This window comes from Chiloscyllium plagiosum, chromosome 11 (genome assembly GCF_004010195.1).
Source record: "Chiloscyllium plagiosum isolate BGI_BamShark_2017 chromosome 11, ASM401019v2, whole genome shotgun sequence".
Taxonomy (NCBI): Eukaryota; Metazoa; Chordata; class Chondrichthyes; order Orectolobiformes; family Hemiscylliidae; genus Chiloscyllium; species Chiloscyllium plagiosum.
Genome location: NC_057720.1, coordinates 83,402,953 through 83,425,674, shown reverse-complemented (window position 1 = coordinate 83,425,674; position 22,722 = coordinate 83,402,953). Strand labels below are relative to the sequence as shown.

General features: G+C 39.1%; 1 protein-coding gene across 1 annotated transcript in view; it reads left to right on the top strand.

The window, feature by feature from the left end:
- Window positions 1-99: 99 nt before the first annotated feature.
- imp3 (IMP U3 small nucleolar ribonucleoprotein 3) overlaps window positions 100-22,722 on the top strand; it is a 267,578-nt gene continuing 244,955 nt past the window's right edge. The window contains exons 1-2 of the mRNA XM_043699953.1: window positions 100-131; window positions 13,669-13,776. Of these exons, the coding sequence (XP_043555888.1) occupies window positions 115-131; window positions 13,669-13,776 (125 nt within the window). The 5' untranslated portion in view covers window positions 100-114. The remainder of the gene's footprint in view (window positions 132-13,668; window positions 13,777-22,722) is intronic.

Genomic DNA, 22,722 nt, shown 5'->3' with positions numbered 1-22,722 from the left:
GCTGCCTCATTAGAACCATTCTTTCCCCCCCCCCACCCCGATCGTTGTATGGAATGTATTTTTTTCTTCCTTTTGCAGTGTGCTCGAGCTCCTTCTGCAGATCCTTTGGCCTTAATGCAGCATGTTGTCAGGTTAGTCATCTGGCCAAAGACCACCTGCGTGTCTCGTCCTCCAAGTCTGGTCTGTGCAGCCTTGCACTGTGCAGTCTAGTATTTCCAGTCCTGCCCCGCATCATCATCACCTGGCATGTGCAACGGATGAGCATGCTGGACACATGAGCAAACCGGCAGCTGAAAAGGCACGGTTAGGTTTTCACTGTGTGTCCACTTGAAAGTTTAAGGCAGGAAAAGATGAAGTAATAGAATTGGCAGCTCTGGTATGACCAAAACTAGAGGATGCAGACAGAAGGAAGCTATTGGGTCTATTGTGCCTGTCTCCTATCTTTAAGACAAATATCCAGTTAGTTTCGGTTTCCTGCTTTATCTCATAACCCTAACATTTATTTTACCTTTTAAGTGTGTATTCACTGAACGTTTTTTCAAAGGTATTATGAATTATTTTACATCCATTTGAGAAGACTACTCAGCAAACTCTTGATTCCCAAAATGACTTAAAAGTTTCCTCAGACATAGGTCCAGACTTCGGAATACATATAACAGGAGTTAGGTATTGGAAAAATGGACAGATAGAAAAAATTAGGTACTGCCAAAATGCAAACAACAATTATTTGGAAAGTTTGTGGTGGTCTACGGCTCCAGCACGTACTAACCTGCTCGTGAACGTACACCCTTGACTTCTTCTGCCTACCTGTTAAAGTTCCAAATCCTAGTTGGTGTACTAATCAACTCTACTTCCTTATCTTCTTTTAGTACGCTATGTGCATTGAGTACAATAACATAATGATTATGTTACTGGGCCAATAAGTCAGATTGCTGGACTAATTGACCCAAATACAGTATAGGAGTTCAGTACTCATCATGACAGTTGGGGAAATTTAATTTCAGTTAAATGTATTTCGAATTTAAAAATCAGTAATAGCTTAATAGCTGATTTAGATAAATGTGAGGTGCTGTATTTTGGAAAATCAATTCAGAGCTGGACTTATACACTTAATGGTAAGGTCCTGGGGAATGTTGCTGAACAAAGAGACCTTGGAGTGCAGATTCATAGCTCCTTGAAAGTAGAATCGCAGGTAGATAGAGAGTGAAGAAGGTGTTTGGTATGCTTTCCCCTTATTGGTCAGAGTATTACGTATAGGAGTTGGGATGTCATGTTGTGGCTGTAGAGGACATTGGTTCGGCGTGCAGTTCTGGTCTCCTTCCTATCAGAAGGATGTTGTGAAACTTGAAAGAGTTTAGAAAAGATTTACAAGGATGTTGCCAGGGTTGGAGGATTTGAGCTATAGGGAAAGGCTGAATAGGCTGGGGCTGTTTTCCCTGGAGTGTCGGAGGGGGAGGAGTGACCTTGTAGAGGTTTAAAAATAGGATAAATAGACAAGGTCTTTTATTGGTGTGGGGGGAGTCCAGAACCAGAGGGCGTAGGTTTAGAGTGAGAGGGGAAAGATGTGAAAGGGACCTAAGGGGCAACGTGGTGCGTGTATGGAATGAACTGCCAGAGTAAGTGCTAGAAGCTGGTACAATTACAAAATTTAAAAGGCATCTGGATGGGTATATGAATAGGAAGGATTTTGAGGTATATGGCCAAGTGCTGGCAAATGGGACTAGATTAAGTTACGATATCTTGTCGGCATGGATGAGTTAGACCAAAGGATTAGCTTCCGTGCTGTACATCTCTATGACTCTGACTAGCGAACATGAATTTACTGTATTGCCATCATAAACCACCTGATTCATAATGTCCTTTGGGGAAGCAAATCTACCATGGACTATGTGTGATTCTCAACCAACAAATATATGATTGATTAACTACCTTTTGAGTGGCCTAGCAAGCCACAAAACTGTAGAATAAGAATGGAAGTGTATGAATTGTTTAGTGTCAACTGAGTGACTGCAACAACAAAAGTAAACCCTGTTCATTTGACCCTGCAAAGTTCTTGTGCCAAATTTATGAGATTTGTATATATATGTCCTGTTCTATCTGCAGGACAGATTCGCCAAAGGTGGTAGAACGGTGGTACTTGACCAGGATAGAAAGGTCCTCTAAGTCATCAGCAAGTTTATACTTTGAGGGATCATTCTCATTTTCAATTTATTTTCTAACTCTCTTTCTATTTTGTATAATTTCACGTTTTTGAATTGGGAAATGTGTTCTAAAAGTGATTGACTCTGGACCTCATGAAGTCTCATGGCTTCAAATGAAAGAGAACATGCCTCATTCTCATGGACAAACGCTGGTTTAGTGAGGAATACCAGAGACCATGCAGGGAGGAGCAATGGTTTGACCTTATAGATGTGTCAATTTGCTGAAGCTATAGCAGTGAACTATATCTATGCCAAATAGTTGAAATAACATTATCAGATGCTGCTGGAGAAACTCAGCACATCTGGCAGCATTTATGGAGAGAAAGTAGAGCTTAAATTATACAGTGACCCTTCTTCAGAAATAACATGCTATGGATAGAGCTAAATTATCCTACAAGCAACAGATCAGATCAATATTGTGCAGCCCTTCCATGAAAAGTGTGAATAGTTGAATAGCAGATAAGAGGACACTTCATCCTCAATTATCAGGGTGGCTTGCTTCTCAGCGCAAAACAACATGTACAAATATGTTCAACCATCTTCAGCAAAAGTGCTGAGTGGGTGATACATCTCTTGAGGTCCCCTTTACATGGATGACAGTCTTCAACCATCGATTTGCTCGGTGATAGCTAATTACAGCAAAGGTTATGGCTATCTACAACACCCAGCTGTTTCTGCTGAAGACTTTTCCTTCAGAACCAACAACATCACGAACAATGCTGTTCCATGTAACTCGAATGCTATCAGTATGGAAAATTGCCCAAATATGTCTCATCCACATAAATTCTATCTGGCAAGTTACCACTAATCATATTTTCCACCACTTTGCTTGAAGATTGTCATTGACACTGCACTCAAGAAACATTTACTCAGTAAAAATCTGCTCACTATTGCTCAGTTTGGGTTACACCAAGACAACTCAGTTCAAAACTTATTCCAGTCTCTTTCCAAGCATACAAAAATGTTGAATATCAAAGATGATTGACTGCCTTTGACATCAAAGCAGCATTTCATTGAGAATGACATCAGGACCTCAGTAAAAATTAAGTTTGTGAAAATCTTCAGGAAAGTCTCTGATTCAGTTCTAACATGAAGGAAGATTTTTATTGTTTATGCGCAATAATTCAAACTTCCTTAACATCGCTGCCAAAATTACTTAGAGTAGTATTGTTAGCACAACCATCTCCAGATGGTACATTAATAACATTCTGTCCAACATGGGTGGTGGAGGCAGGAACCTTGTAGCATTTAAGAGGTATTTACATATATACTTCCAATGCCAAGGCTATGTTCCAAGTTCTAAAAAAAAATTGGATTAGAATAATTGGGTGGTTGTTTTTGACCATCGCATACAATATGGCCTTCAGGGCCTTTTTCTGTGTGGAGACCTCTATAACTCCATAAGGTTCAAAGTGTGGATATTTGCTGATGATTGGATCTGAATATAGTGACATCACAACTCATTGGAATCAATAACAACCCATGCCTACCTGCAGCAAGACAGGAAATATTCAGGCTTCAGCTGATAGGTGTTAAGTAGCATTGAACAAAAGAACAAAGAAAATTATAGCACAGGAACAGGTCTATTGGCCTTCCAAGCCTGCACCAATCCAGATCCTCTCTCTAAACGTGTTGCCTATTTTCTTAGGATTTGTATCCCTCTGCTCCCTGTCCAGTCGTGTATCTGCTGGATTGCCTGGATTTGTGTGACACAAATGAAAATCTCGATCAGAAAACCTAACCACCATCTCTCCACATTAGCAACATTAACTTCCCCCACCATTAACCTTTCGGTGAGGTTTTCGTGGATCAGAAGTTTAACTGAATGAAAAATAGTGTGACTACAAGAGAAGGTCAGAGGGACATAACTCACCTGACTACTCCAAGCCTGTCCACACCTACAAAGTACAAGTCGGGAGTGTGACGGAACAGTTGACACATATCTGCATGAGTGCAACTCCAACAACACTTGAGACACTCAGCATGACTTTTCAGGAAAAAGTAACCTATTTGATCAGCACCCCATACTCTATTTTTCAATATTTGGGTCAACCACTTCATAGTGGCAATAGTGTTAACATCTACAAAATTTGCCAAGCTTCCTTTGGCAGTCGCTTCCAAATCTGTGACCTCTACTACTTGCAAGGGCAGGAAGTGGATGGATCACCACCCCCTGAAAGTTCTTCAGGTTTTCGATCATCTTGAGTTGGAAATATTTTACCAATCCTTTATTGTTGCTGGGTCAAAATCTGTGAGATTATGTTGTTCTGTGTGATTACTAATACAATATAGATTACTGTGGTTCAAGAATATTTCACACCAACACCACCTCTGTTCGAAATACATAGAACAAGTACATATCAGAGTCGAACTAGAAAATCATCCTCCTTAATGTTTAGGAGTTAGTTGTGTATAAACTGGCTGTTATGTTTGCCTACGTCATGATATTGAGCCTTCAAAATGATTGTGATTTGGGATGTTCTGAGAATGTCAAAAGTACTGTATAAATCTGAGTTTATTTTTCAAAATGTTGCAGTCATATTGATCATGTCCTAAAATCAATATTACTGGTATAGTTTGATGTAACATGCATTGAGTATAAAACTGTTGTTAATCATTTGGTTAACTGATTAACTCGTTATCTGGGTATTCTTATTGAAGCATAATGTACTGACAGGATTGACATGATAGATGTTGAGAAGATGTTTCCACATGGGGAAGTCATGGACGAGGGGCAATAGTTAGAAAATAAGGGGACATGCATTCAAAATTGAAATGCAAAGGAATTTCTTCTCCAAGAGGGCTGTGAATGTCTGCAGTTCTCTATTCCAGAGAGTGTTGGAGGCTAGATTACTGAAAGTATTTAAAGAGGGGATAGGTAGATTTTCGAAATACTCGGGAATTGAAGGCTATGACGAGCTGGCATGAGAAAGGAGTTGAAGCCTGGGGCAGATAAACTTAGAGATAAACACAGAGTCATAGTAATACAGCATGGAAACACCTTCCGGCCCAACTCATCCATGCCAATCAGGTTTCCTAAACTGAACATGTTCCATTCAGCCTTTATCCCACTAAGCCATTCCTATCTGTGTACCTGTTCAAATGTCTTTTAAATGTTGTAATTGTGCCTGCTTCTACCACTTCCTCTGGCAGCTCATAAAAAATGTTGTCCCTCAGGTCAGTTTTAAATTTCCCTTCTCAACAGAAATCAATGCCCTCTAATTTTGGACTTTCCTATCCTGGGGAAATACTCTTGGTTATTCACCTTATCTATGCCCCTCATGATTTTATAAAGCTTTATGGGTCACCCCTTGGTCTCCTATGCTTCACGGATAAAAGTCTCAGTCTATCAGCCTCCCCTGAAAACTCAAACTTTCTTGTCTCGGTAACATCCTTGTAAATCATTTTGCACCCTACTTCTGCTCCTAATCCTTATACTCTTATGCACTGTATTGTGTCCTACTAAACCACCCACAATGCCTCACCTGTGCTGAAACAAATAAGAGTTCAAGGCTTTAAAAGATTAATATCATTCATCTTTCTATGGCCAAGTAGAATCAAGAATTAAGTTAACATTTTGGGTCTGGGAACACATGTTCGAAGAAGGGTCATTGGACCTGAAGTGTTAACTCTGCTTTCTCTACACAGATGCTGTCTGACCTTCTGAGTTTCTCCAACAATCGCTGTTTTTGTTTTGGATTTTCAACATCCACAGTTGTGTGTGTGTTTCTTTTGCTTACCATAAATAAGATGCTCCTCTTAAATGTTTGTTTAATTTAACCTAAACTGATCTAAACTACTTGCTTCTAAAACCTGCCTTTAATGTACTTTCTCATGTTCGACCTGAATGTATCTCCTTTTCGGCTGTGTTCTTTGTTCTAACTTGTACAAGCAAATATTCTTGACCAATGCTACACCTGCAAGTCCTATTAATTTGGACATCATCTTTGTAACCCGCTTCAGTTTCCTTTCCTAGCTGTTCAAATTCTTTTTCTCTTTCTTGCTTATAGGGTTAATGAGGTTGTCAGTGCTGTACAGAAGTTTAAACAAAACTCTATATGGTAGCAGGATAACCTTCTTCAATTGGTAAACATTCTGATTCTTCCAGGTCAGAACATTTTGTTTACTTTCCTAAAGGCAGCCAGATATTGGATTGATGGGAGAGATTGGTCAATTCTGAGTCCTTGCCCCTTACCCTAACAGATAATTGTCAGTATTTTTCCAGTAACCTAATTAATCCATATGCTTATTTTGTATTCTTAAATGTTCCTCTATTAAATTGTTCTTGCCAATTCTCAGGCCACAATTCTGAAATGCAAATGATGCCAATTAGACTGTTTGTGTTGCGAGTTTCCTCATAAGACATAGTGTGAATATTATTATGCAAATGCTCAACAAAGGTATCTTGAGTCAAGAGGATGAAGGGTCTTAAACAGCTGAGGAAGAAAATGCCAGTTTAACAGGTTAAATTGCAGCTCTTGATTAGAAATGTTCAGACAGTTTCTGTGACCAAGAAAAACCTGTTGAAATTGTTGTGCATTTCTAGTACTGTGCTTTATTTGCTGAATTTTATTTTGCAGGTTTTAAAAAATATACATGTTTTGAATTAGCTAAGTGAGCTGGATAATAGCAATGCCATGATTTATTTTCACCATTGCTAAGCCTGCAAGGGATAAATTAACCAAGAACTACTGTTTAATTTGGTGACTTTCACTGAAAGTGAATATTTGTAACTGTTGGGCAAGGACAGGATTGGTCAAAATAGCTGATTAACTCACTTTTTGGCCTCAGTATGCAAATGAAGAGAATCGAGATGAAGTTGCTGGTGTTGTCTTTCTCCATTTTCCAGCATGACTTGCCACCTTCAGGAGAAGTGGAAGGAAAACAAAATGCGAGAAATGGAGTGACAAATGACTTTGCTACTGAGAAAATTGGGGTGTATTTACAGTCTCATTCCTGATGAAGGGCTTATGCCCGAAACGTTGATTCTCCTGCTCCTCGGTTGCTGCCTAACCGGCTGTGCTTTTCCAGCACCACACTCTTCGACTCTAATCTCCAGCATCTGCGGTCCTCACTTTCTCCTAGTGTATTTACAGTGGTCCCACTCTCATTGAATTGAACTCAAAATTGTTTGCATCAAAAGGAAGTGACTGTATAATTGTGAGTTGGGTGTTTATCTAATTCTCCTGTTGGCTAAGTTCTACCGAGAACTGTTTTGAATTGCAATATCACGCATACTTGTGCCTTTCAGATCTCCAGTGAACTTTTGAAATCTTCTGTAAAATAAAAGAAAATTACTGCAGATTCTGGACACCTGAAATAAAAATTGGAAATGCTGGAAATACTCTGCATCTTGGGGAAGAAAAAGACAATTAATGTTTGTAGGATTTAAAAATGCCAGAAAATGAATGGGAGTGTGTAATTTTTCCAAACACACACATATGGCTCAGCTGGAAATCAAAGAATAACAGAAAATAATGGAAAAACTCGGCAGGTCAGACAGCACCTGTAGAGACGTTGATGAAAGGTCATAAACCTGAAATATTCTGTCCCCACAGATGCTACTGAGTGTTTCCAACAATTTGTATTTGCATTACCAAACAATAGATGTTTCGGTAATGAAATTCGTACGCTTACAGAGAGTCCTTGTGCGCAAACCACAGCCAATTATGTTTTCCGCAATAGCTATGTGCTGATTACATAGGAATACGTTCAAAGATATTCTTGAGACTAGTAGTTTTTTTTAACAGTAGCCCACTATTCTAGAAAAACTGAATGAAGGTGTAGCACGTAGATCTGTGGATGCAAAAGCAGTTACCTGCTTGTAGTGACTTAAATGCAACTATAAGTAGAGGACATTTAAGATTTACCGACTAAGAATTGAATTTGATCTTGATGTCAAGCGCTGCCTTTTCTACTTTGACATTTTCTTCAGTTCGCATTGCATAACAGTAGCATCTGAGCACTGTCTGCCTGTTAATATATTGCTGAAACAAATGTTGGCAACCAACTGGAAAAATCATAGACCTATAAAAGAAAGATGTCTGTGATCATGTTGCCACAATACATAATTTATGTTCAGTGATTTGAATGAGTGAAGCTGCTTTATTTTCCACACTCCATGACTCATACCAGACCAATATCACCAGAGAAATACCTTTTCAGTTTTGAGGTTGAAAGAAGCCAGTACAGTAGCCAGGTTCAGCCTTGGAACAAGATTTAATTATGACAAAATTAACTTTTTTTTAAACCTTTCAAGTCAGTTAATTGGGATGTCTTTACACCTGTGACTGTGTGCAAAGTAGGCCACAAACTGTAGCATGCCTCCCCGATCCAGTAACAATGATAAACCACGTGGATTTGAAAGTAGACATGTATCAGGATACTAACTGCAACTCCTTTTGCGAGTGCCGAAATGATGGCCATTAATCTCAGCAGGGGAGCAGCTCATAACTATTCAATGTCTTGCATTAAGGTTCTTAATTTTTTTATTAACTATGCAGTTTGTATGATAGAGTTAATTGGTACCATTTGAGTTGTGAGTTCTTAATTCAGCATAATTAGTTTTGACTTGGAACCTTCTAATTTACCACAAGTAGCACTGATTTGTTTGAATGCTTTTGTTTATTGGCATCATTTCAGATTTTGTTTGGATAATTGCAATTTATTTATTAAAAAAACTTACCTTTGGAAGTTCAGTAATCCTTTGCTGAGCCAGTTTCCTCTTTGTGCCATAGGTAGTGTGTAACCTTTCGATGCTTGAACTGATTTTGCAATTTGTAAAATGGAAAAGGAAGTGGATGGAAATTCCTAGAAAATCAGGATTGGCTTCAATCTTATTTCTTAGTTTGCAGTCTGAGTTTGACTTAGAATTCTTTGATCTTTGGTGTTTACATTTGAATGTAGGACTTTGAGTCATTAAAAAATCTTGTTCAGTGTTTTCATTATTTATCTTTTACCTACCTACCATGAATGGTAAAGGCATCCTGTCATTTGCACAAAGTGGACAAATGTAAGTGGACAGAGTAACATATTGTTGGATGTTGCTGGTATTGTTGGCATGAAGAAGCAGTACGGGATAGAGGATTATCCACTTGCCAACTTTGAGTTGATGGAAAGGGTGAGACATCAATCACATCACAGTGGATTATTTTAAGAGGCATCTACACTGATGTGAAGGGAACTTTGATGGGAGTCTACATGATGGTAACTCAACCTGTATATGTAGAAATACACACCCTGTCAAGATACGGAGCGATTCAAGACATTGAATAATGTCTAACCAAGTTTTCCTGAAGCACAACATGGCCACCAGTTGTCATTTGCAATCCTGGACCTGGAAATCCTGAATCCAGAGATTTATAGTCTGGAACTGTGGGATTTTGTGGCTTTGGGAGTGATGTTAAAATGGACAGAACACAGGACAGATCGCGCTTGTGCTGTTCCTAACGATTAAAGGTCAAATTGCCGTAGTCTTACCAGTCTACAGGGCTGCTTATTAGAGATAGGACTGGTGATGGTTTAACTTGAAGTCACCATGCCTTAGTTGAAAGGAGAGGTTGAGAAGGAGAGTCCTTCATGGTAACCTCAGCTGGTTTGGAAATTGAATTCACATTGTCGACGTCACTTTCAATTGAAAACCAGCCATCTAGAGTTAACAAGATCAAACTAACCTACACACCTTACATTTTACTATCATCAATGTGCCTATCCAAGGCTTAAATATCCTAATGTATCTGACTTTACTACCACTGCTGGCAGTGCATTTTACGCACCCACCACTCTGTGTAAGGAACATACTTCTGACATCTCCCCTAAACTTTTCCTCCAGTCACCTTAAAGTTATGTCCCCTCATAGTAGCCATTTCCACCTTGGGAAAAAGTCTCTGGCTGTCCATTCTATCTATGACTTTCATCATCTTGTCCACCTCTATCAAGTCATCTCTCATCCTTCTTTGCTCCAATGAGAAAAGCCTAGCTCCCTCACCTTTCTTCATCAGACATGCCCTCTAGTCCAGACAGCATCCTGGTAACTTTCCTCTGCATCCTCTCTAAAGCTTCCACATCCTTCATATAATGAGGTGATCCGAACTGTGCACAATATTCCAAGTGTGGTCTAACCAGGGCTTTATAAAGCTGCAGCATAACCTCGTGGTTGTTAAACATAATCCCCTTGCTAATGAAAGTCAACACACCAGATGCCTTCTTAACAACCCTAACAACATGGGTGGCAACCTTGCAGGGTTTATGGATGTGAACCCAAAGATCCCTCTGTTCTTCCACATTGCCAAGAATCCTGCCTTTCACCCTGTAATCTGCTTTCAAATTTGACCTTCTAAAATTAATCACTTCACACTTTTCCAGGTTGAATTCCATCTGCCACTTCTCAGCTCAGCTCTGCATCCTGCCAATGTCCCATTGCAACTTAGAATAGCCGTCCACCAACTTTTGTGTCATCGGCAAACTTTCTAACCCACTCTTCCAGTGACCCTTGTTCACTGGATGCAGAACGTGAACTCTGCTTTTCCTCCCTAGATGATGCTCGACTTATTGAGTTTTCTCAGTAATTTGTTTTGTTTCAACATTTTAATTTGTTAATTTTTTAATCTCAATCCATCCTATGACATAAACCACTTCATGATACTTTTTAAATTCTTAATGCTGTTCCTTGGCAGCACCATCCAAAGACATGATGTTCAATATGTACAATCAGACCCAACCTTTGCTTCAACACTATTTGTCTTGGCTTCGACAGTACTTCCTTTTTGACAAATTGTTTCTCTGACATTCAGTCCTGAAATTAGATGAAATTTCTTCCAGTTAAAAATTGGGGTATGTTCTCCATTGCCATGTTACCAAGTTTTGGTTGCAGTCTCCAACCAAACTAAACTATTTGCAACCGTAGTTATAATGATCTGAGCTTTCACCTATCTAATGTCACCTATCTCTATCAGCCCATCTGAAGTTGAATCTCCGAGCCATGTGTTTGTTCTGTCCAGACTCGCCTACCCCAATGCTCCCCATCTTCTATAATCTACTCCATCTCTCTCTGCATGTTTTATAATCTGGTACAAATCAACTCATGCTAACCTTAGATATAAGAACAGAAGAAAAAGGAGCAGGAGTAGGTCATCTAGCCCTTCGAGCCCACTCTGCTATTCAATACGATCATGGCTGATCTTTTCATGGCCAGCTCTACTTACCTGCCCTCTCACCATAACCCTTAATACCTTTACTGGTCAAAAAATTATCTCACTTAGTTTTAAAAACATCTAATGAGGAAGCCTCAACTCCTTCACTGGGCATGGAATTCCACAGATTCATAACCCTCAGGGTGAAGACATTCCTTCTCAATTTGGTACTAAATCTACTTCCTCTAATTTTGAGGCTATGCCCTCTTGTTCTGATTTCCCACACTAGTGGAAACATCCTCTTTACTTCTATATTATCTATTCCCTTTATAATTTTATAAGTTGCTATAAATCCCCCCATATTCTTCTAAATTCCAATGAATATAATCCCAGTCTGCTCATTGTGTCCTAATAAACCAACTCCCTCGACTCCGGAATCAACGTCGTGAACCTCCTCTGCACCCCCTCTGGTGCCTGTATATCACTTCTCAATTAAAGAGACCAAAACTGCATGCAGTACTCCAGGTGTTACCAGCACCCTTAACAGCTGCAACATAACCTCCCTGCTTTTAAACTCAATCCCTTTAGCAATGAAGGACAAAATTCCATTTACATTCTTAATTATCTGTTGCACCTGCAGACCAACCTTCTGTGATTCGTGCATTAGGACACCCAGGTCCCTCTCCACAGCAGCATGGTGCAATTTTTTACCATTCAAATAATAGTCCTTTTTACTGTTATTCCTTTTTACTTCACATTTATTCACATTGTACTCCATCTGCCAGACCTTTGCCCACTCACTTGAGCAATCTCTATCCCATTGCAAAGTTTCACAGTCTTCTGCACACTTTGTTCTTCCACTTATCTTAGTATCATCCGGAAACTTTGACACAGTACACGTGGTCGCCAACTCCAAATCATCTATGTAAATTATGAATAATTGCAGTCCCAGCACTGATCCCTGAGGCACACCACTAGTCACTGTTCACCAACCAGAAAAGCACTCATTTATTCCCACTGTTTGCTTCCCATCAGTTAATCAATCTTCTGTCCATGCTAATACATTAATTGTAACACCGGGTAATAGATACAAGCTCACCCACTGTTTTGGTTGCACAAACTAGCCCTGTCCCTCATTCAAGTATGGCACCATTCTTAAAATGTTATTTTAAAGACTATCAAATCTTATTTTAATCATTTTAAAATCTGTGATTTTGTTCTGCTGTCTCATTATTGATTCACTGTTGCAAAATGTTTGTTTCACCACAGTTTGGGGTGGGGACAGGTGAACTGCAGTAGTTATAATTCGTATCAACGTTTTCTAGGGAGCTCTGAATAGAGAGTTATTGCCCTATGAACTGGAGCTGAATGTTATTTTAACATTTTGCTGAGCATCGTGTCTTTATAAATTGGGGCAAATTGTTTCATGAAGGCAGTTGCTTACCTCTTCATAACTGATTAGATTAGATTAGATTAGATTAGATTACTTACAGTGTGGAAACAGGCCCTTCGGCCCAACAAGTCCACACCGCCCCACCGAAGCGCAACTCACCCATACCCCTACACTTACCCCTTACCTAACATTACGGGCAATTTAGCATAGCTAATTCACCTGACCTGCACATCTTTGGACTGTGGGAGGAAACCGGAGTACCTGGAGGAAACCCACGCAGACACGGGGAGAACGTGCAAACTCTACCCAGTCAGTCGCCTGAGGCGGGAATTGAACCCGGGTCTCTGGTGTCACATAATCTTCTCGGTGGTATTTGCTTGTTAGGACACTGCCCTTTCCAGCCATAAAGTTTCTTTAAATTCTTGGAGGTAAACTTATTCTGTATTAAGCATCCAGATAAATGTAACATGACTTGAGACCTGGCAACTTCATAGAGACAACAGATTCTAGTTGAAGTGGGGCCTGGTAGAGACAGCCACGGGTGAATGAGAAAAGGAGTTGAAAGCAATTGTAAAGAACAATCACAATTCTGCTGGGGTTTTATGAAAATTAATCCAAAAAATCCTTGAATTGCACTAAATTGTTGGATTTGCAAACAAGGTTACCGGTGCTGTAGCCATGCTGAAAACCAGACTGGCAATTGATTTTATCTCAGACTTTCAAGACGGTAACAATAGTTTGGCATTATGGCCTACAACTTGGATTAGATGTTTTCTTAAATGTAGTTTCTTAATCGCCTGAAACCATTTTTCTAGTGTGTAGGATCTAGACAAATATTACTTTTAATCCTACCTTATTTGCCATGCATTTTGTCCAGACCAAGTGTGGAACTACCTATTTAATGGTGAAAAATTAGATTTTCCATCTCTCTCATTTTTAACAGGTACAATAAGCTGAGTCGAGAAGTTCGAGATTTGGCACGCAAGATCCGAGACCTTAATGAGAAAGACTCCTTCCGAGTCAAGTGTACAAGCCAACTATTGGAAAAACTGTGAGTGCTTCTAACTCTATTTAAAGAAAGCAAAAGGATAATAATTTAAACTGGGAAAATTTAAACCATGAATATGTTTATAGTTGGAAACTGAGTTTTATGCATTTTAATTTACTAATGTTGTCCTATAGAAGTTCATTTCCCAGTTTCATGTTGAATGCTTAAAACTTCATGTTTTTCCTTTTTCTCTCACTTTTCCTCCTCTTCTAGTATCCTCAGCACACTGAGACCAGTTGTAGTCATTCAACTGTTCTATTTGGAATAAAGAAACTCCTGATAGATGTAAGATCTTACTCAAAGGCTCATATATCACAGTACACATATCCCACTAAATAATCAAATCAGCTCAAACAATCACTTTGTTGTTTGGGCAGTTTCATACTCTTTTAATTGTAAATTATCATGATTTCCATTCTCTTCATTAAGTAAGTTAGTCTGAATGTAAACGTTAAAACTTTGATTTTAGACTGCAACTTGGTTTTGTGATTTGAAAGATCCTAAACCTGTAAAACAAAAAGTCATAATGATTCAGTTGATAATTGGAAGTTGTCGCACTCTGGAGAAATGAACTTGTAATCGAGACTGATGGTTCAATGCATAACTTAATAGAGTGCTTCATTCACCATCTGAAAGGAGTGTTAAACTGAAGTCTCATCTGGTCTATTCAGAACGGTATTTCAGATGCTAAGAATCTGTAAGAATAGCTGAAATAAGATCATAATATGTAGGAGCATAATTGGGCTACTTAGCCCCTTCAGATCTGTTCTGTTATTTGATAATGGTTGATATGTTGTTCAATCCCATTTTCCTGCCCTCTCCCCATAAACCTTGATTCCCTTACATACCAATAACCTATCTAACTCTGTCTTAAATATACTCAAATGGCTTGGCATTCACAGCCCTCTGTGGCAATGAGTTCCACAGATTAACCACCCCATGACTGAAAAAATTTCTCCTCCTCTCAATTCTAAAGGGTCATCCCTTCACTCTGAGGCTGTGCCCCGGGTCCTGATCTCTCCTACGAGTAGAGACATCTTCTCCACATCCACTCCACCAGGCCTCTCAGTATTCTCTAAGTTTCAATGACACCCCTCATCCTTCTAAACTCCTTTGAATACAGATCCCCAGAATCCTCAACAACTCTTTGTATGACAAGCCCTTCATTCCCGGGATCATTCTTGTAAACGTCCTTTTGACCCTCTCCAGCACCAGCACATTTTTCCTTCGATACGGTGCCTAAAACTGTTCACAAAATTCTAAATGCGGTCAGATCAGAGCCTTATACAGCCTCGACTTTACATGTCTGCTCTTGTATTCTCACTCTTTTGAAATGAATGTTAACATTACATTTCCTTCCTAACTGCCAATTGAACCTGCATGTTAACCTTAAGAGAATCCTGAAGTGGGAGTCCCTTTGAGCTTCAGATTTTGGAAGACTTTCCCCATTTAGAAAATAGTTTACACCTCTGTTCTTCCGACCAAAGTGCATAACCTCACACTTTTCTACATTGTATTTCACCTGTCACCTCTTTGTCTACTTTCCTAGCCAGTCCAAGTCCTTCTGCAGCCTCCCCAATTCTTCAACACTACCTGTCTCTCCACCTATCTTTGTGTCATCTGCAAACTTAGCAACAATGCCCTCAGTTCCTTTGTCCCAATGGATGATGTAATGTAAATAGTTGTTTTAGCATTAACTCTTGCAGACCTCCACTAGTCACCGGCTAACATCCTTTATCCCCACTCTCTGTCTTCTGCCAGTCAGCCAATCCTCTATCCTTGCCCCATATACCATGGGCTCTTATCCTGTTTAGCAGATGGCTGTGTGGCACGTTGTTAAAAATCTCTGGGAATGCAACTGGAGTACGTCAACTCTCCTTTGTCTAATCTGCTCATTACCTCCTCAAAGAATTCCAACAGATTTGTCAAATATGAATGCCCCTTTTAGGGTCAGCCTTATTTTAGCATGCACTTCGAAATACTCTATAATCTCATTCTTAATAACTTATTCTAAAATTTGATCAATGATGAGTTCAGGCTAACTGGCCTGTCTTCTGCCTCCCTCCCTTTTTAAACAGGGTGTTACATTAGCCACTTTCCAGTCCTCTGGGACCCTCCCTGACTCCACTCTTTCCTGAAAGATCACAATCAATGCTCTTCAACTAAGTTCTTCAGAAGTCTGTGGTTTAGTCCATCTGGTCTAAATAATTTATGCACCTTCAGACTTTTCAGCTTCCCCAGCACCGCCTCCTTAGTGATGATCACTACACTCACCTTTTATTCCCTGACTCTCTTGGAGTTCTGGTATTCTGTTGGTGTTTTCCACTGTGAAAACTGATGCAAAGTACCTATTCAGTTTTTTCTTTGTTCCTCATTACTACTTCTTCAGCCTCATTTTCCAGTGGTGCAAATCACACTCCTGCCTCTCTTCTCCCTTTTATATATCTGAAATAAACCTTTTGCAATCTTCTTTTAAATGACTAGCTATCTTACACTCCTATTTCATCTTCACCTCTCTTATTACTTTTTTAGTTATCCTTTGCTGGTTTTTAAAGCTTCACAATTCTCTGGCTTCCTTCTAATCTTCACCACATTGAATGTTTTGTCTTTTGTTTGTATGCCATCCCTGCCTTCTCTCATCAGCCATGGTTCTTTCACTCTTTCCTTAGAATGTTTCTTCTTCCTTGAATGAATTTATGCTGTGTCTCCTGAATTACTGCCAGAAACTCCTGTCATTGCTATTCCACTGTCTTCCCTGCTATGCTTCCCTTCCTCTTCAACTCTGGCTAGCTCCTCCCTCATGGCTCTGTAGTTACCTTTACTTAATTGTCATACTGTTAAATCTGATTCCAGCTTCTTCGCCTCAAAATGTAGGGTAAGTTCTATCATATTATGGTCACTGCCCCCTCTAGGTTCCTTCATCTTAAGTTCTTGATTCAAATCTGCCTCATTATAGATCACTAAATCCAGAATTGCCTGTTCCCTGGATTCATCATTATCTTCATCCTTTTTATCAGAATTCTGTTTTGGGTCATCTTGAGGATCAAAGATATGTAAGAGGACAATTGGAGGGATGCAGTTTTCTTGGACAGATACTGGGCTGAAGATGGGGAAGGGATGGGCTGAGACAATGCACAAATTTAAAAACAAAATGATAATTTTCAAGTCTAGGCTTGAATCAATGTAGTTCACGTGCTTATTGGATAATGTATTACAATTTAGGATATGGGCAGCAGACTATTTGTATGACTTCTAAGTTAATGAATAATATAAAATGGTATACTTGCTCGGAGTATATTAGAATGGTCTAAAGGTAGCAAATGCGTGGAAGAGGATTCCAGTGGGTTGAGATGGGGTGGAGTGGGGTGATGAAACAGAGATGGGCAAATTTTTAAAATGAAAACAAAGAGCAGTTGTGATTACCTGGTTCCAGGGAGCCTTCTGGTGACTCCTGCATCTGAAATCCTTTTAAATTTCCAAATAATGATCCCTGAGTCATTTATGTTTAGAAAATATGATTAACCAAATCCAGGTAACTTGCAATTAAACTCTTCTTGCTTGTTTGCCATGTTTGAAATTCATAAATTTGTTGGGGGCCGTTAACGAAATTGCAACGTTTCATTAAAATACCAAGGTTGGCGATTATCTTCAGATTAAAGTTGGGTGAGAGATTAATGGAAACATTGATTTATAACTTTCACATGGGATTTATGAGGCTCAAATAGATGTACTAAAGTCATACATAAAAATCAATAATTTTAAAGTTCATGCAAAGTCCATGCAGTTAAAAAAAATAATTTATTAGTATTTTTCCATAGGAATCATAAATATCACTCCATTTTATGGCGATAAGAGGTGACTTTCTAAATGCTGTTTTACTGTTTGTTCTCTGATTTACTTCATATGAACCTTGTGAAGCTGATTAATCTTTTAATCATTAATAGCGTTTTTTGTTGTGTTTTTGAAGAAAATAATAATTTTGAGTAATGTGTCAGCTTGATATTGTGATATTACTTTTACCTCAACCAGATAGTTGTATGTTTCAGTCGCATTTTAGGTCTTGAGCATGTTATCTAGGCTGAAGCTTCAATGCAGTACTTAGTGAAAGAATGTTGCATTGACAGGGAATCTGTCATATGGATGTTTGTAGGTCTAGGCAGATGTAGAAGTCGGTTCACACCATTCAAAGAATGGGGAGTTTTCATGATGTCCTGATAGATGCTTATCCCTCAACGGACACCACCAAAGACAATGAGTGGGTCATTCATTTTATTTGCAATTCAGAACCAAAATGGTAGCTGAATTTGCTTCCAGAGCAGTTATTCTACTTGGACAATAATTCATTGCCTGTAAAGTATTTGGAACATCAAAGCAAGGTTGAAGTGCAAGTTATTTCTTTCAATTAAATTTTAAAGAGCAGCATGCCGAAAGCTAGTGCTCCCAGATAAACCTGTTGGACTATAACCTGGTGTTGTGATGTTTAACAATGTAGATAAAATCCCATAGGGGGAAGGAAAATAAGTAGAAATAGCAAGAATTATTCTGATTAACTAAAAAGGTAGATTTTAAATGTCTTAAAGGTAGAGAGTAACTTGTTTGATCAAAGGGAACTAGTGAGGCAATTTCAGTCCTTTGGGCTCTGGTGATGAAAGTGACATCAATCAGTGCATGAGTGCATTCAGGGAGACATTTCTGTACGTGAAAGTAGATTACATACAGATGTATAGAGAGATTCAATTTGAAACTTGGAACCAATAAGTAAGGTGGTCTGTAGTGGATGTATTGTGCAAGTTGAGAATAATACCAGGGTAATAAGAATTTTGCTAAAGCTTAGGGAGAGTTTGGAAGCCAGCCACGAAGGCAGTGAAATAATGAAGTCTGAATGATGCAAAGATCTGATGAGAGCTTCAGCTAGAAAATGGTGAGTGTAAGCAGTCTGTGATGATGAGCATGTGGTAGGAGGTCTGGAGTCAATGCCGATGCCACAAGGTTCATGATAAAAAGCTTAAACCTTTTCTTTCCTGAAAAAGATTGAAACTGGAGTCAGTCAAAAATATGTTAATGCAGGGTCTGTTGGAATCTCTGAAGTTGTGGAGGAATAAAATTCAGTGTTAGGTACGACGATACATTAAACTGCATTCATTTCAGTGCAGGAGAAGACAGCTGAACTCAGGGCATGGTTAGGAACATGGGACTGGGGTATCATAGCAGTTACAGACATGGCTCACGAATGGACAGGGCTGGCAACTTCATGTTCCAGGATACAAATGCTATAGGAAGGGTGGATTTGGGGGGTGGTGATGGGGGGTGGTGGGGGTGGGGGGTGGGGGAGAAGCGTTTTTGATAAGGGATAACGTTGCAGCTGTGCTTGAGGAGGATATTCCTGGAAATACATTTAGGGAAGTTAGTTAGGTGGAACTGAGAAATAAGAAAGAGATCATCACCTTTTTGGGATTGTCCTATTGACCCTCCCAGTAGTCAGTGGGAAATGGAGAAACAGTTTTGTAAGGAGATCGGTTATCTGTATGAATAACAGGGTGGTTATGGTAGGGGATTTTAACATTATAAACATAGACTGGGACTGCTACAGTGTTAAGGATTTAGATGGAGAGGAATTAAAGTGTGTACAAGAAAATTTTCTGATTCAGTACATGGAAGTACCTATTAGAGAAGGTGCAAAACTTGATCTACTCTTGGGAAATAAGATAGGGTAAGTGACTGAGGTGTTAGTAGGGGAGCGCTGTGGGACCATAATTCTATTAGTTTTAAAATAGTGATGGCAAAGGATAGATCAGATCTAAATTGGAGGAAGGCTAATTTTGACAGTACTGGCAGGTGGAACTAGATTGGGTTGGGACATCTGGTCGGCATGGACGGGTTGGACCGAAAGGTCTGTTTCCATGCTGTACATCTCTATGACTCTATGACTCTAAATGGCTAATGCGTACCTTAAAAGGTTTTTACTCAACCTGTTCAGGTATATTATGACACATATCTGGGACTTTACGGCCCAGAAATAGAAACACAACCACTTCACCACAAAAGTCTGAATGTATGCTGTATGAGTTTTTCACAGAAACTGCTGTCCCATTGTTATCTTGCCATCCGAAACCATCCCAAATTCAAGAGCAATTAGTAATGGTGAAATTGCGAACTTGCCATTTTCCTTGCTTAATGGAGCAATTTTGGTTCCACTTTTTGGTAGTTCTACCCTAAATCTCTGGATGCTTACCATCTCTTGTCTTCAGTTAGCCCACGTTTTCCTTAAAACTTCATTTATCCGACTCCATTCTATGTAAAGTATCTTCAGATGTTTTATTGTGCTTTAGAATCTGTACAAATATGTTTTTTTGTGTGACTTAGCTGGACAGAAAGGGAAAAAATATCACTTTTTATAGTGTGGCTGTCTCTTGCTGCTGTAGTTATACATCAGTCATGTTGTGTAATTTGTACTCTGTCAGACATACTCCTGCAAATACATCAATCTTTCTCTATCCTTTCTGCTGGGTTCTCTTTGAGTTGTGTTCCGTGTTGTGCTATGAACTGTACCGCTGATAAAATGAGTAAGAAAGTCTGGCTCAGTATTCTTTCTTGTTTTGAAGCTGTTGTATGAGAATGTTATTTCTATTTTGTGGAATTTGAACAAAGCTTTGTTCTATCTTAAATTGCCTTAGTTAACTACTGTTGTTTACCTTGAATGCTTCCCGTAAAGTGCTGTAAACATTTAATTCTTTGCATACTGAATGCATTTCATTGTTTATGGTCTGATTTTAGGATTGCCATTGTATGGTGAAACTTTGTGCAAGAATTTAAATTCTGGAGTTGAAAAGATCTTGTTGATGATTTTGGGGATTAATGGGGCAGAAAAATGGAACCGAGATGCATAAACTTTCTTCATCTTAAGTGTGGTGTCCTGTTATACTGTTTCTTGAGCTGTATTAATGTGTTTTTTTAAATACTGCCATCACCAGCACTATAGATGTACCTACACCATATGGACTGTAGTAGTTTAAGAAATGGCTCACTATCACCTTCTCAGGAGCAATTGAGGATGATTAATAATTGCCCGCCTTGCACTTCCATGATCAAAAAGACTCACAGTCCCCACCCTCTAACCACTTTCTTATGGCATCATCAGTTCTTGCAACACTAGATGTGATCCAGGTCTACAGTGTCTAGCCAGATTTTAGGGTTCAATCTGTGATCTGTGCTGAGTTAGCTTGTATGGCCTTTTGCTTTACATAAAGTAATAGAGTCAGATAGCACAGAAAGTGACCCTTTGAACCAACTCATGCTGACCAAGTTTCACAAACTGAGCTAGGCTCAATTGTCAGCATTTGGCCCATATCCCTCTTAAACCTTTCTTATTCATGTACGTGTCCAAATGTCTTTTAAATGTTGTAAATGTACCCGCATCTACCACTTCCTCTGGAAGTTCATTCCACATAAAGACCACCCTCTGTGTGAAAAGGTTACCCCTCAGGTCCCTTTTAAATCTTCCTCCTCTCACCTTAAAAATATGCCCCCTAATTTTGAACTCCCCTGGCCTGGGGAAAGGATTTTTGCTATTCACCTTCCCTATGCCCCTTATGATTTTATGGACCTCTGCAAGGTTACACCTTAACATCCTACACTCGAATGAAAAATGTTCCAACCTATCCAGCCTCTCCTTCTCGGCCCATCAACATCCTGATAATTTTTTTCTGAACCCTATCTGATTTAATCTTTCTACAGCAACATTTTGTCTTGGTGTCATCTCTGAGTTAGGGAAGGGAGATCATTTGGCATAACGTTGATTTTCTGTTTTTATTTCATATCTTTTTAAAGATGACATAGTGTTAGCTTAGAACCCGATCCTCACTAAATTTCAAAATGAAAGATAGGAGACAATTTGTTTGATCACACGAAAAGCTTGTTTGTCAAGAAACTTCTTCAATGAAAGGGCTCTTTTGCTTTATGCACGTTGAATCTTATGCTGTAAAAGATCTGGGTATCACTGCTTCAGAGAACAAGGAATTAGTCTTGCCAGTCATTATCATACCTTTTGATCACAAGTAATTGTTACAGTGCTGAATTTGAATGTTGTATGAAACTAGAGACATTTAATTTAGTTGCCTTAACTACTTTTGAAACAAAGACCCTGTTGCTAGTATTTGGAGCTCTCCTCGTCCGTACCTGTCTTTCTCCCACCCGAGTATTATGAAAATGAAAACCAAACAGTTGAAGCCAGAAGTGTTGCTTCCCAGGAGATGGCAAGAAAAGTTTTCTTAACTGTAGAGAGTGGTATGATTTGTAATGATGTGATTCCTACAATAAAACAGGGACAGCATTTCAAAAGTATTGGATGTGAAGTGCTTTGGGGTGTCCAAAGATCATAAAAAGCACAAAATAAAGCACTCTTTTTTTCTTTTTTTTGTGATTCACAAATAGTCTCTGGGATGGGATTTATTAAGATTTGGGAATAAATTATGCATTTGGGTTGTGTTAATTCATGACAAAAACAAAAATGGCTGGCAAAACTCAGACTTGAAACAGTAACTCTGCTTTCTTCTCACGATGCTGCCAGCCATTTCTGTTTTTGTTTCAGACCTCCAGCAACCAAGTGTTTTTTTTTGTTTTATTTTGTGTTAATTCATACTTGGTAGTCACTATACTCAAACATCTAAGACTATAATTTATTTATCATGTCCTCTTTGGGTATTACTTTGTCTCCGATTATAATGTAAACCATTTGTAAAATTGTCCGCAAGTTCTCTTGAAAGGACCAAGTAAAAAATTGTTTTTAGAGTCATAGAGATGTCCATGCCAACTAGATATCCCAACCCAATCCAGTCCCACCTGCCAGCACCTGGCCCATATCCCTCCAAACCCTTCCTGTTCATGTACCCATCCAGATGCCTTTTAAATGTTGCAATTGTACCAGCCTCCACCACTTCCTATGGCAGCTCA